The 12665-nt window shown below is 44.8% G+C and overlaps 1 protein-coding gene across 5 annotated transcripts in view; it reads left to right on the top strand.

Annotated features, from left to right (window-relative positions):
• Positions 1-11918, top strand: part of atp8a2 (ATPase phospholipid transporting 8A2) — a 49619-nt gene extending 37701 nt beyond the window's left edge. For all 5 annotated transcript variants that reach the window (XM_080865581.1, XM_080865580.1, XM_080865582.1 and 2 more), the window contains 10 exons: positions 79-153; positions 517-639; positions 1094-1172; positions 1247-1308; positions 1785-1841; positions 3228-3335; positions 4988-5076; positions 5253-5357; positions 9117-9208; positions 10419-11918. In XM_080865581.1, the coding sequence (XP_080721707.1) occupies positions 79-153; positions 517-639; positions 1094-1172; positions 1247-1308; positions 1785-1841; positions 3228-3335; positions 4988-5076; positions 5253-5357; positions 9117-9208; positions 10419-10513 (885 nt within the window). In that variant the 3' untranslated portion in view covers positions 10514-11918. The remainder of the gene's footprint in view (positions 1-78; positions 154-516; positions 640-1093; positions 1173-1246; positions 1309-1784; positions 1842-3227; positions 3336-4987; positions 5077-5252; positions 5358-9116; positions 9209-10418) is intronic.
• Positions 11919-12665: the final 747 nt, after the last annotated feature.

Here is a 12665-nt window from a genome sequence, read left to right as displayed (position 1 = left end):
TGCTTTTACCTCGAGGACCTCCCTAAGGCAGTTTTACCCTTCACTATTGTTCCTCTCATCCCTCTCTTTGTGTCCCAGCTCTGGTTTGCCTTTGTGAACGGGTTCTCTGGCCAGATCCTCTTTGAACGCTGGTGCATAGGCCTCTACAACGTGGTGAGTATCCACCCTTCACTATCTGACAATTTTCCATTACCCCACTCACCCTCCTTCGCTGTTACACTTTCCACTTGCTGGATATCGATTGTTATCTTTCACTCTATCTCTCAGTATGAGTAGCACTCTGCTTTGTCTTCTCCTCACAGCTCTTTTGGTTTGAAAGTGTATGCATGTGTTCTGGTGACTGCGAATTACTTCAGGGGAAATGCAGAGCACTTTTACTTACAAAGCAGGTGTTGTGTGCAGAGGTGAAGCCGTTTTGATGCTCATAGTCTGATATAAATAAAGAATATGTGCAGGCACTGTATTTGTCATTAAGCGTTTTAAAGGCTGCGCATGTGTGACCTCTGTGTGCTGCAGATATTTACCGCTCTGCCTCCGTTCACTCTGGGGATATTTGACCGGCCGTGCAGCCAGCAGAACATGCTCCGCTTCCCGCAGCTCTACCGAATAACCCAGAATGCCGAGGGCTTCAACACCAAAGTACGTGCGCAGATGTTCGCAGACACACACGCACATTTAGATCTGTCCTTTTGGCTTCAGGATTCGATGAGTGATGCCAGCTGTTTGTTTGGGACTTTGGCAAGTAAACAAGGGGGGGGGGGGGCTATGGAGTCTGGGATGTTTCCATTGCAAACCATAATGAGATTCATAATGCGAGAATAAGGAAGTCTTTCATTTTACAGGGTACACCAGCAGCTTAACCTACTCTGTGTGCGTGTGTGTGTGTACCAGAGCTCACTTTTGATGGCACTAGAACAGTGGGAGTTGTGTGCTCTTGTGAGGAATTGCTGTTTTTGTATGTTTTTGTGTGTTTAGAAGTTTAGGGGGATGGAGCATTTATGTGTTTTGGCATTAATTTATACTGACTTGTTTTCCACTGTCCCTCTCCTCCACCTCCACCTCCTCTCTTTCTGTGTCCTTCTCCTTCTTTCAGGTGTTCTGGGGACACTGCATCAATGCACTGATTCATTCAATTATTCTCTTTTGGTTTCCACTCAAAATGTTAGAGCACGGTAAGTAAGCCTGCCCAGATCATCCTTCTGCAAGCGATGAGTTTGGTTTGCTGACACTCGCATGCTCTCCGCAGACTCTCCCTTCAGTAACGGTCAGGGAAACGACTACCTGTTTGCAGGAAACATGGTCTACACAGTAAGTGTCGTACTGGAAATTTATATGTGTCTGCTTTTGTTTTGATTTCTGCTTTTTGGCGCAGATTTGTGCTTTTTTTTTTTTCACCTGCACAGTGTTTGTGTACACAGCACAGTGTTGCTGCTTCCTCAGAGCCCTTATGAGTCTCCAGTCAATCTAGTCCGGTCTAGCCAGCCTGTCTCCCCTGACATTCGTCCGTCTATTTTCTCTTTTCGCTTCGGCGTCACACACTCTCTATCATTTTACTCCCTTGGAGTCTCATGTGGATGTCGGTGGTGTTTATTTGTTGTGTGTGTGTGTGGACTGCGAGGGATTGTGGGACTCCAGAGTATTTTAACAGACATTGCTGAGTTTACTGTATAACATTATTGTTTATTATCTCCACAGTCGCCAGTCAACTAATCCTGTTTCTGTTTTTTTTAATTTGCCCACCCGCTCCTCTGTGCGTGTGTGTGTGTGTGTGTGTGTGCGTGCAGTATGTGGTCGTTACAGTGTGTCTGAAAGCTGGAATGGAGACCACAGCTTGGACCAGGGTAGGAGCATTAACACACTCTTAATACACCACACAACATGTGCTGTATTTTACTCCAGTGTTGACAAATAAAGGGGAGGGTTGGGGTAGGGTGGGGTACTCTGTGAGCCTTTCAGTGTAAGTTTTCCATACGACCTGGTCTAAATGCTTCATAGTCAGGAAAAGCATGGCAGAAGATGTGGTCTACCTTGATGTTGTGGTGGAGGTTTCTCAAACTGCAGTTGCTTGCACCTTTTCTTCCAACTAGTTCCTCTGCAGCTTTTTCCTTTACTCGGTTTTTCAGATGTAGCCGTTTAAAAAAACAAACAAAAAGGTCTGGAAAGTGCCAGATCTTGACAAAGAAATCACTACTAAGCATTCAACTCAAGCAGAGATACTTAACTGCGGAGCAGCTGCAAGAACAGCCAAATGTGCTTGAAGACGTTCAGCTTGTAAGCAACAAATGGAGCTCAGGCCGTGCATAGTGAGGCGTACAGATATTAAAAAGTTCATCAGAAATCTGATACATGATGCATACCTGAAAGATGCATTATGCCTTTCAGTTGATCCGTCTACTGAAGCCTCATCAGAAGCGGTCTCAGTGGAAGCGTGGCTGTCGAGCAATTCTTAGCTGGAATACCAATGAAATACGGCAGTGATGATGCAAAACAAAGTAAGGTCTTGCCATTCGTGAGACATTAACTGATTTACTTCACAGGTCACTGACAGGCAGGGTGGTGAAAGGGACTGATAATAGTCGTGTTAACGTGATTTAAAAAAATAATCCTGCTGTTGATCGTCAAAATATACCAGCTGTCATAAGAAAATGCAGCAGCTCGTGACATTACACAGCAGTATTCTACACAGGCAAAACTTGGAGCACTGCTCCAAAGACTGCTCCTGAACTCTGCCTTAGTAAATAGAGATAAAACAAAGGAAAGAAACAAGTGGGCTTAAAGAGGGGAAATTCTGAAAAAAGACATAGAGAAAGCTGAGCATGTGGCTTCAACTTTCAGTTCTAAAATAACAGCAGCCAAAGTGGAGATGGAGTTTAGGATAACAGCAGCTCCAGCCATGACAGCCACATCGTTTGCTTTCTTTTTTTCCTGTGGTTGGAGAGGAAGGAGAGACTGGCAGGATGGACAGAAAGGGACTGACACCTCTGTCCATTCAGCTGTCCGCACAACAGTGTGGCGGTAATGAAGCCCGGGTCCCACTGGAATTCACACAGAGTCCCCTTACAGTGGATCACACACAGGGAAAGGAGGGAGGGGAAGGTTGTCTATATTGGGATGAGCTGTATATAAAGCATTTGACCTCATGCTGTCTCTCTTTTCTCTCTCTTAATCTCTCCTTAACTCTCGCCGTCCTTCTTTCTTCTCTCTATCTCCCCGTCTCTCTATTGTAGTTCTCCCACCTGGCGGTATGGGGAAGCATGGTGCTCTGGATCGTCTTCTTCGGTGTCTACTCCGCCATCTGGCCCACCATCCCTATTGCTCCTGACATGCTGGGCCAGGCAAGTCTCTCGCCATAAACACGCGTCATTCATTTTTATAACAAGGTGCAATGGTGGAGGTTAGAAAAAGGCCCTTCCTACTACATCTCTTCTCTGCAAAATCACCTGCCCCTCCCTTCCGTTTTGGTTGCTGTTACATGGCGCCTAAAAGACTCACCTCTTGGGTGTTCCACGGCGACACTGCTGGGCCCCCCTGGCTTCCCACACCTGCTGCGTGTCACCCGAGCTCCAGTCTTTTACTGCCCTCTGTGGAGGTGTTGACTCAACAGGGTGGGCCGCTGCCGCTGCTGGTGGTGGTGATGAGGGTCCAGTGGGGGGTGATGTGATGTGTGGGACCCCTTAATTAAGAGACTCATTTTAGAGTCTGGGCATGAAGGCATGGGTGAGATGAGGTGCCCCGCTGAGTGGCAGGGGAAGGGAATAGAGCCTTCTCAACTCCCCGCAGCCCATTAATTCAATTTGTGTCAGAAATCAGGAATGCGGTCAAATATCTCTGCAGCTGCTCAGCCTAACTGGGGAATGGTCAAAGACAGCCCCCCCACCCAACTGCACTATTGCCTCTCTTATTTCCCTCGCTCGCTCTATCTATATTTCGATCTGTCCATGTGGGACACAGGATGAAAAAAAGAGTTGTGTACGTCTGCTCAGAATAGCTAGGTGTGACATGTGTGTCCAGATCCATGTAGCGGCTCAGACCAACAGTCTGTTTCTATGGATATAACAAAGCAGAGAAATTCATGTTTTCATGCCTGCATCCTCGCCGTCCACAGAGATTATGTGATATACTGTGAGTCTTTGTGTGGAGGCATTTGTCACAGACAGAAACGCTGATTATGTGTGAGTCCATTTGGATCGTCCGTGCCTTGGTTGGGATTCCAGCTGCTCTCTGATTCATTTTCCCAGTTTATCATCTTTCTGTGGGAACCCAAATCGTCCTTACAAATGCAAAAACAAGACGCGGGAAACATGTGATACGGGCAATAAAGTATTCGAAGCTAAAGAGGACACGGTGCATGCGATTTTGACACCTAGAGACAAAGACGTGCAAAGCAAAACACAAGCTCGTGCAGTGAGATAACCGAAGCGGAGAGAAACTGCAGGGATTTACCAAAACGAGTGAGGACAGGCAACAAACGATGCAGTCACTAATAATGAAAGGAAGTTGTGAAAGAGTGAGATTGGAGGGAATCAGAGGAGTAAGAGTTGTGTGGGAGTAAGTATCAGAGAGACATACAGGCTGACAAATGGAGTAGTCAGATGCGTGATTAATCCTGGGAGACAGAGTAAGAAGGGAGGCAAAGGTCACTGAGGGTGGACTGGATAGACAGGTAGTGGGTGGAGGGGTGGGACGCCAGCATCTCTGCCACTTAGCACGTTCACACAGCTTCTGTGATGTTGTTTGAGTTGTAGTTAAAAGCGGTGAGAAAGCTGTTAAATATTTCTGCCTAACATTCGAGATGTTCAACTTTGGCTAACTCCCTTTATGCTCTTTATGACTTTTGAGTCACATTTCCTTCAGCCGTTACCGTATGCGTCCTCCCCCCTCTCCTCCACCTCCACCCGTGTGCTCGCTGCTGAGAAAAATGACTTAATGCTCAACGTGGATTCATATATGAGTGGAAATAAATGGGCCCTGTGTGTTGTCACCTCAGGCTGGCAAGGTGATGCAGTGCTGGCACTTCTGGCTGGGCCTGGTCTTGGTGCCTGCTGCGTGTTTACTCAAAGACTTCGCTTGGACGGCGTAAGTAGTATCCGTTTAATATAAATACTTGGGGAATCCATACAGACGTTATTCAACTTAACTGAAGCGTTTACATAACCCGTACTGAGCACTTCTTACAATGAATTACACGTGTCTACGAGGTGAAACGCTCAGTTTCCTTCATTGGGCTGGTGAGCTTTTTTTCTGCCGTGCAGCGCACGCCGCTCTGTGAGGAAGTCTCTTCTCGAGGAGGTGCAGGAGCTGGAGGCGCGGTCCGTTGACCCAGGCGCAGCTGTCCTTAGAGATGCCAGCAGCCGCAGGTATTGAAACGCTACAAAGCATCTTGGGATATCACATCATACATATACATCTTTTTATCATCAAGTAGATTTTTCAAAAATTTAATATGTCCTGTGCTACCATGTCCCAAATGTCTGCAGTTTTAATAACGGCCTGCTAGTGTCTTTATTATATTTTTATGTGTGAAAATAAACTATTTCTGTCCCCCCTGTGGCAACGTCCACAGGGCTGAGGCCAAGGCTGATGTCCCGTAGAGCCAGAACTGCTCACAGAGGTAGTTTCTGGGTTTGCACTGTCCCACTGTGTGACCTGTGACCTCAAATGACCTGTGTGCCCCATTGCAAGCTGCTTTGGAGTGACTCCTGCTTGTTTTCCATTAACCAAGTTCACATCTCCCTCTCTTTGTATCTTTTAATGTTGTATTGTTCTCACTTTTTTTTTCTCTCCTTATTTCTTTAAATGCGATCGTTCTTTTTCTTCATAGGTGGACCAATTTAAACTGCTGTACTGATCTGGTGTGTTTAACGTTTGCCTGTAGCTTCAAAGGCTGTGACTTAGTGTTGTGCTCAGTATTGCATTAGAATAAAGATCTTTGGCTAATTTTGAGGGAAATTATACAAATTATAGATTCAGTACACGACCACTTTTCCAAAATCATTGGGATGCTGGTTAAAATGTAAATGAACTAACAAAAAGCAGGGAGTTGAAAATCATTTAAAGTCTGTATTTCACTGGAAACTGTAAAAATAACATTGAAACAGAGACATTTAAATATTTTTGAATTTGATGCCAACAAAATGATTTATAAAAGTTTCAACATGAACAGTTTTCCATCACCTGACAGCATATATTGCTTCAAATGTTGCACACGTCATCCAGCATCACTGGGGGCTAAGCTACTAAGTTACCCAACCCATGTGCCTAATGCACCCTAATACCAACGTGAATGTTGATGTCCATGACTTCCAAAAAGAATTTAAGGTTTTGATTGGGCAAACCCAATGACAGCTTTCAACATCATTCAATTTATTGATGTTTATTTGTGTTTTATGGGTGACGGGGGGGTTGCATGTGTGGATGTAGTGACAAACTGTGCTCACCAATGACGGCTAAGAGGCCAAAGATCTCAGCCATTTAGATTTGGTTGCCAGTCTTGGATTGTCTAAATTATGAATATTTTTTTGCACTGCACATGATTTCAATCCCCAACTTGAAGCTTTATTCTTACCTGTATGGACAAAAGTATTGGGCCAAACCTCTTAATCTTTAAATTTAGGTGTTTTCAGTCTAGCTGGATAAAATCAAACACCTCACCATGCAGATTTGTTGTATTTGTTTCTTGAGCTTTTTCCTCCAACGCCCCTTTCATCCATTCTGGAGGTGCAGAGATTTTGAACCAAGAAGTAATTTTTCCAGAAATGTCTGTGGTATTATTGCAAAGTGCAAGTGTTTAGAAGCCACAGGAACTCAGACTACAGAAAGTTACAGAGCGTGGTTGCTGACTCCTGAGGTGCGTAAAAGTTGCCAACGCTCTGCTGACTCAATAACTGCCCTGAAAACCTCCTCTGGCTTTAACATCAGCACCAAAGCTGTGTGCTGGGAGCTTCATGGCATGGGCAGCTCGTGTAAGTGTCCCGGTACTTTTGTCCATGTAACGGTGTCTGTCCAATTAACCCTAGTCAGCTGTGAGGTGTTATTTTTAGCAAGTCCACAACTTTAACAGTCTAATGTTGCCCTTGTCTCATCTTTGTTGGAGTGTTATGCTGGAAACAATTTAGAAACAACCTTATATTTGTCCAAAAAAAAACCCAATATTTCTCTGTTCTAAGATATGGTATGTTGATTTTTTTAATTAATTTGAAATAAATCAAACATAGTTCATATAATTACATTTGATACAGCATCCAAAGTATTTTGGAAAACCTAGTTTGTAGACGTTTAGTGATTTACTAGCTGTGGCACAAAGAGATTCAGGAAATTTCCATTTTGCTACTTTAGTTTAATGCCCCCAAACACCTCTGTAGGACACATCTGACTATATCTCCATATTTATTATTTGACGGCTATACTGTGGCTGCTAGCTTTTATTGTAAAAACTCACTATAAGCTTATAACATACAGTGCGGTGTTAGATGATAAAGAACAATACCAAGAACAACACAAGTATTCTACTTTTACTTCATATTTGACAACTTAAATTAGAAGTTAAGTTTGCATAACGTATACTCACATGAGGAGTGTGAATACTTATCTCCCTGTGTTACAGTGAGTTCCACAGTTTTCTCATTTTATGAGGAGGTTGAGTTAAAGGTTTCACCAAGAGAAAGTACATTAGAGGTGGTTCTTGTTTCTTGAAGTGAGCAGAAGAAGTCGGGGGGGGTGAGTGTAAAACCACATTGCTCCTCTTGACCCTTAAACAGAGCTCCGTCCTTGACTGACCCTGCTTTTAAACGCCGGGAGGCAGGAACACATCCTTGAGTGCTTTCCATTCAGAATAAGAGAAGGAAACTAAGGGTGAGCTGGGAAGCAATGGAGCAAAATGGAAAAGAGCACATCTGTGTTTGTAGTTTTTGGGGAGGGTAGGCATGGGAAAAGGTGGAAAGGTACAGTACGGGAGTGTCTCGGGGGGAAGAGTTCAAATAGCGTACATCCTCGGGCCCTTTTGAATCAGAAAGTACCCACAGAGAAACTTCACGGCAGGAGCGAGGACAGCTTAAGTCATACTGATGCACGAACCGTTCATTTATTTGTCCAGCCACTGTTTAGTAATTTTATCGAACTCACAGTGCCGTCATCCTTGTAACAGACATTATTTTAACAGACATAACAGAAAGTCTTTGAGCAAGCTCGAGAGCTCTCTTTTTTTCACACCAGTGAAAGATTCCCAGCGGTCTTAGACAGTTATGAAAATTTCCTAACCGCTTGTTCCAAATGTTAGCCTTGGGAAGGCTGGGTCGACTCCATAATTACTCCACTGATCATCATCACCTCTGTGTACTCTAAGTGCCAGGGAAAACCCTTGTGTGTGAATTTAATGCTCCACTGGCAGATAACTGCACAAAACGTATTCCTTCAAGTAAATATGGCAGAAGTTAACTTCCCGAGGCGCCCCTTACGTTTACATTCGACGTCTGCACTTTATTGGCTGTAATAATGGCGATGACACGGGAGACAAATGTATGAATATATGTGTGTATGTATGCATTCGAGCCGGCCTGTGTTAGTGCGCAGTATCTGGAATGGGCTTGGTTATTTTTGGTCACCGGAGGAGAGGAGCCGTGACGGCGTGTGGTCTCAGAACAGAGGGTCCAGTCTTCTTCTTGGAATGGGGGGGAGAGTGGAGTGGAGTGGGGATGAGGAACAGTTTACTGTGGATGTCCTGTTACCCTGCAGGCAGTTTATGACTTACTGTTAAAGTGAATGTGAAAAGCAGTCGCTGTCTAATCCACCTCTAACAAACTTTCTGGTCCTAAATCTGCTGAGATTTTGTTTACTTATTGATCTGTGTGTTTCTATGTTACACCCTAAACAAGTGCTTTGCTTTTCTGTTATGCTGCAGTGTTTTACTGAAGAGCAGCTAAGATTAAAAATCATAGTCATAGAAAAATTAGAGGCAAAGATCCTGAAAGTCTGTAGACTGGTTGTTAGTAAGAGTGTTATGTAGTTGTGGGAGTAGCAGAGATTCTCTCATTTGTATAATTATGTGTTATTATAGTGATTATGTTGTGCTGCTTTGGAGTAAATGTTCTTCCTTACCTTTCCTTCTTTTTATCTTGCAGTCTAAACGAACGGGCCCATCTGCTGACAAGAGTCTTTAGGAAAACACCTTCAAGTGTAGGACGCTCAAACTCTGTGCAGCAGACTGTGTCACGTGAGTGCTCTTTCCAATAAGAGATGCTATCATGTAAACCAAGTCTTGCTTTAATGCTCCAGTCACAGTAAGGCGAACGGTGGCTGGAGGCCAAAGCTATTGCGACTGTGCGCAACTGATTTGTGATCTTGTTGACTTTTGAAATGGTTCAAAGACAAAACAACCAGCTGCTGTCTTCAAAGCAACTTCAGTGCGTCAAAATGGTGATAAAACACCAGTAAGACAGAGTCGGTCTGCTATCAGTTTACTGTTGATTGGGATCAAGGTGGCAATTATGTGCAACCTGTTTGCGATAATCCAGCAATTAACTGTGATAAAGAGCAAAAATTGCAAATCTGTTGCAAATCCTTGGCAAGGAAGGCTTTGTAACGGCTTAACGATTAAGTACTCACAAGATTAAGTACCAGCAAGAACCTCATAGATATAAAGCAGAAATTCCTCCAAAAATAGTGACAGAGTTGCTGCAGGATGCCTAAGTAACATAACCCCTCAGCTACTTTTATATGCATTTATATAGGCAAATAACCAGAAAACAAACAGCTAAGTTCCCTGTTGCAAACGAGTTGTGCTTATCAGTGCAAACAGCGATTGATTGCAACATGTTGGCAACCTGTGTCTGTTTATTAATTAGATGGCAAATTAGATCGTGGTCAGTCTGAGTTGGTCTGCAATTGTTTGAAGACAGGTTTCCCGTACGATCACTGCAGCTCAGCAGTTAGAGCAGGTCATTCACTAATTCAAAGGTTGGATGTTTGGTCCTGTTGCTCCTGTTTGCATGCCAAAGATACTGAACCGAGTTGCTCTCTAATGTATGTGTTGGAGTTTGAATAGAAGATCACAGTGCTTGTGTAAATGGCTGAATGAATGTTGTATAAAGCACTGTGAGTGCTCCAGCAGAGTAGAAAAGTGCTATGTAACATACGTATTTGCACTGCAATCAAAAGTGGTAGCCCAGAGGTTGAGGGTGATGCATGCTCAGCCTCTGGGCTACCAGTTTATCACCAGCACTACTTGAGGTTGTTTTTAAATGCAAAAAAAAATCACAGGAAAAAAATCTCAATTTTTCCTAGTTGCAAGGAGTTTATGTGACTGAGCCATAAGACTGATAGAAGCCAACAGTCTCACTGTGTCATCTCTGTGTTCCCAGTTTTGTTGTCACTCAGCACACAGGCTTAACAAGTAGGACTTCTCCTCCTCTGTCTCTCTGCAGATGGCTATGCCTTCTCTCAGGAGGAGCATGGTGTGGTGTCTCAATCCCAGGTAGTGCGCTCTTATGACACCACCCGCCAGCGCCCCAGCCTCTAGCCCCATCCCGGATCAAAGCTTTGGCTCACTGAAGCAAGAATTTGTCAAGGTGACAGCGGAGATAGACTTAAGTGACACCCTCACGCCGGGTGACCGACCCCTGCTGTGGCCTTACTGGACAGTGACCTGACCCCTTGCCAGGGACGGAAGTCATGGTCAGGCATGGAGGCCGTCGCTGGCGCTTGGAGGACTGACTCGGGAGAAGGGACCAGGCCGGATATATGGACTAACCATTGTTATAACTCACAAAGGCTGCACAGGCATGAGCAATCATATCCATGCACAGACGTGACAAGTCAAACTCAGAGACTGCTACTCATATCTGTATATCCCTCAGACTGAGTTTGCTTTATGCCTACGTGTGTGCGCGCAAGCGTGTGTGTGTGTGCGCGTCCCAGTGCGTCTCTGTCTGCCTGTGCATGTGTGTCTGCACGCATTGGTGCTCCCGTGTTCGTGTGCATGCGTGTGTCGATCCATGTGCGTTCGCATCCACCGTTCCCTCTCATTTCCCGTCTGTCATCACGCGCCGATGTGGAAGGGGACGTCAAAATAGTCGCACTCGCTCGCTCGCTCACACGCATACAGGCGCGAAGAATTCCTTAAAATTAGAGGGTGGGAAGCATATACCGAGGACCCGCCAGAGCCCTGCACCCCCAGCTACAGGCCCCCTCTCTCTCTCTCTCTCGTAACATCTCAGCATCGAGCCTCACTGCCAAACACCATAGAGATGCCACTGAGGCAGAACGCTCACCAAACCGGACCACAACCCTGCCACAGCCCCTCCTACCCCACTGAGACCTCTTGCTTTAGCTCTCCCTTCATTCCTTCCTTATCTCTCCATCTCATAGCCGCTTTGCAGCCTCCGTGTCCCTCTCCTCCTTTTCGCAAGTTTAAAGAAATCCATTTTGTTTTATTTTCTGACCTCTCCCGTGACTCCAGACGTCGCCCGTCTACCACCGTCAGCTGACGTGGAAGCAGCATGACTGGCATTAGCGCTTCCTCTTTTATTTCTGTTGCATTTCCACTCTTTACTGGACTGTTTCTTTCTCTCTGTCTCTCTCTCTTTTTTAAATTAAAGCAAACATCAATGTGTATTTGTTTCTATTTTTTTTCTCTTTTCATTAATGCCCGTTTCTTTTGTACTCATATGTGAAAACATGTCTTAGCGGGAGTATTTTACTTGAAGTTGCCCTAAAAGGCACCCAACCAGAAGGGATTTGATTGAGACGCTCGCATGGATCATGTGTTGTTGTTTTTTGTTTTTTTTTCTAGCTTTGGGGTTTGTCTGAATGTAGAGTCCATTGTCTGTGAGCTCTGTGTTGAGGACACTCTGGTTCAGGAATGCAAAACTGAAAGGGGATGGGCGAGAGGGGTTGTCCTAATCATTAAATCTAATCAATCCATGGCCTGACTAAATGTCTTTGTGTTTTGGCTGCGCGCTGTGTGCTCTTGCAATCAAAGCGAGGGGTTTTTGAGTCCAACTGTAGCTCCCGGGAAGCTGGAGGAGTCTTGGTTTACATTTCACACAGAGGATGGAAAGGAAAAGAAAATATAGAAAATGTCAATGCGAACATTAAAAGCTTAGCATTTTATAAATTGGCCAAATCAAACCTCTCCCACGCTCCTTCTTTAATCCCAAGGGAGTGACTGTAGACAGACCATTAGCCGATTAATTCACCACCACCACCCTCCCCAACTGGAGATCCCTTTCCCACCCACCTTCCTGGATGTGGCCCAGCCCGAAAAACTACAGCTGCTACAGTATGGAGAATCCATCGGGGTGCTGCTTTATGCTTTTCAACTCTTCCCCAGTGACTCTCCAACGGGACGATATGCTTTCCACATTACTGTAGCTGAGTTTCTGGAGGAGCTTGCCAAAACTGCACTTTCACATCATCATATTCTTAAACTGTCCATTGTTGTGGTTTATTATTTCTCCTGTGTGTGTGCGTGTGTGTGTGTGTCGGATGACGTCCTCTGTGGGAGGTAGACCAGTCTGTGAATGTGTTTCTAGTAGTTTAAGTGCGTGAGTGTTTTAAGGAGATTAAAACAACCCAGTCAACCAGTCATATTTGTTTTTGTTAACCAGGGCTTTGTTTCCAAATGTGCGTCTGTGCTTTGAGTATCACTCACCTTCCTGGTTATTAGAAAA

The sequence above is a fragment of the Rhamphochromis sp. 'chilingali' genome, assembly GCF_963969265.1.
Source record: "Rhamphochromis sp. 'chilingali' genome assembly, chromosome: 18".
Taxonomy (NCBI): Eukaryota; Metazoa; Chordata; class Actinopteri; order Cichliformes; family Cichlidae; genus Rhamphochromis; species Rhamphochromis sp. 'chilingali'.
Note: the sequence above shows the minus strand (reverse complement) of the source record. Positions and strands in the feature narration are given on the sequence as shown.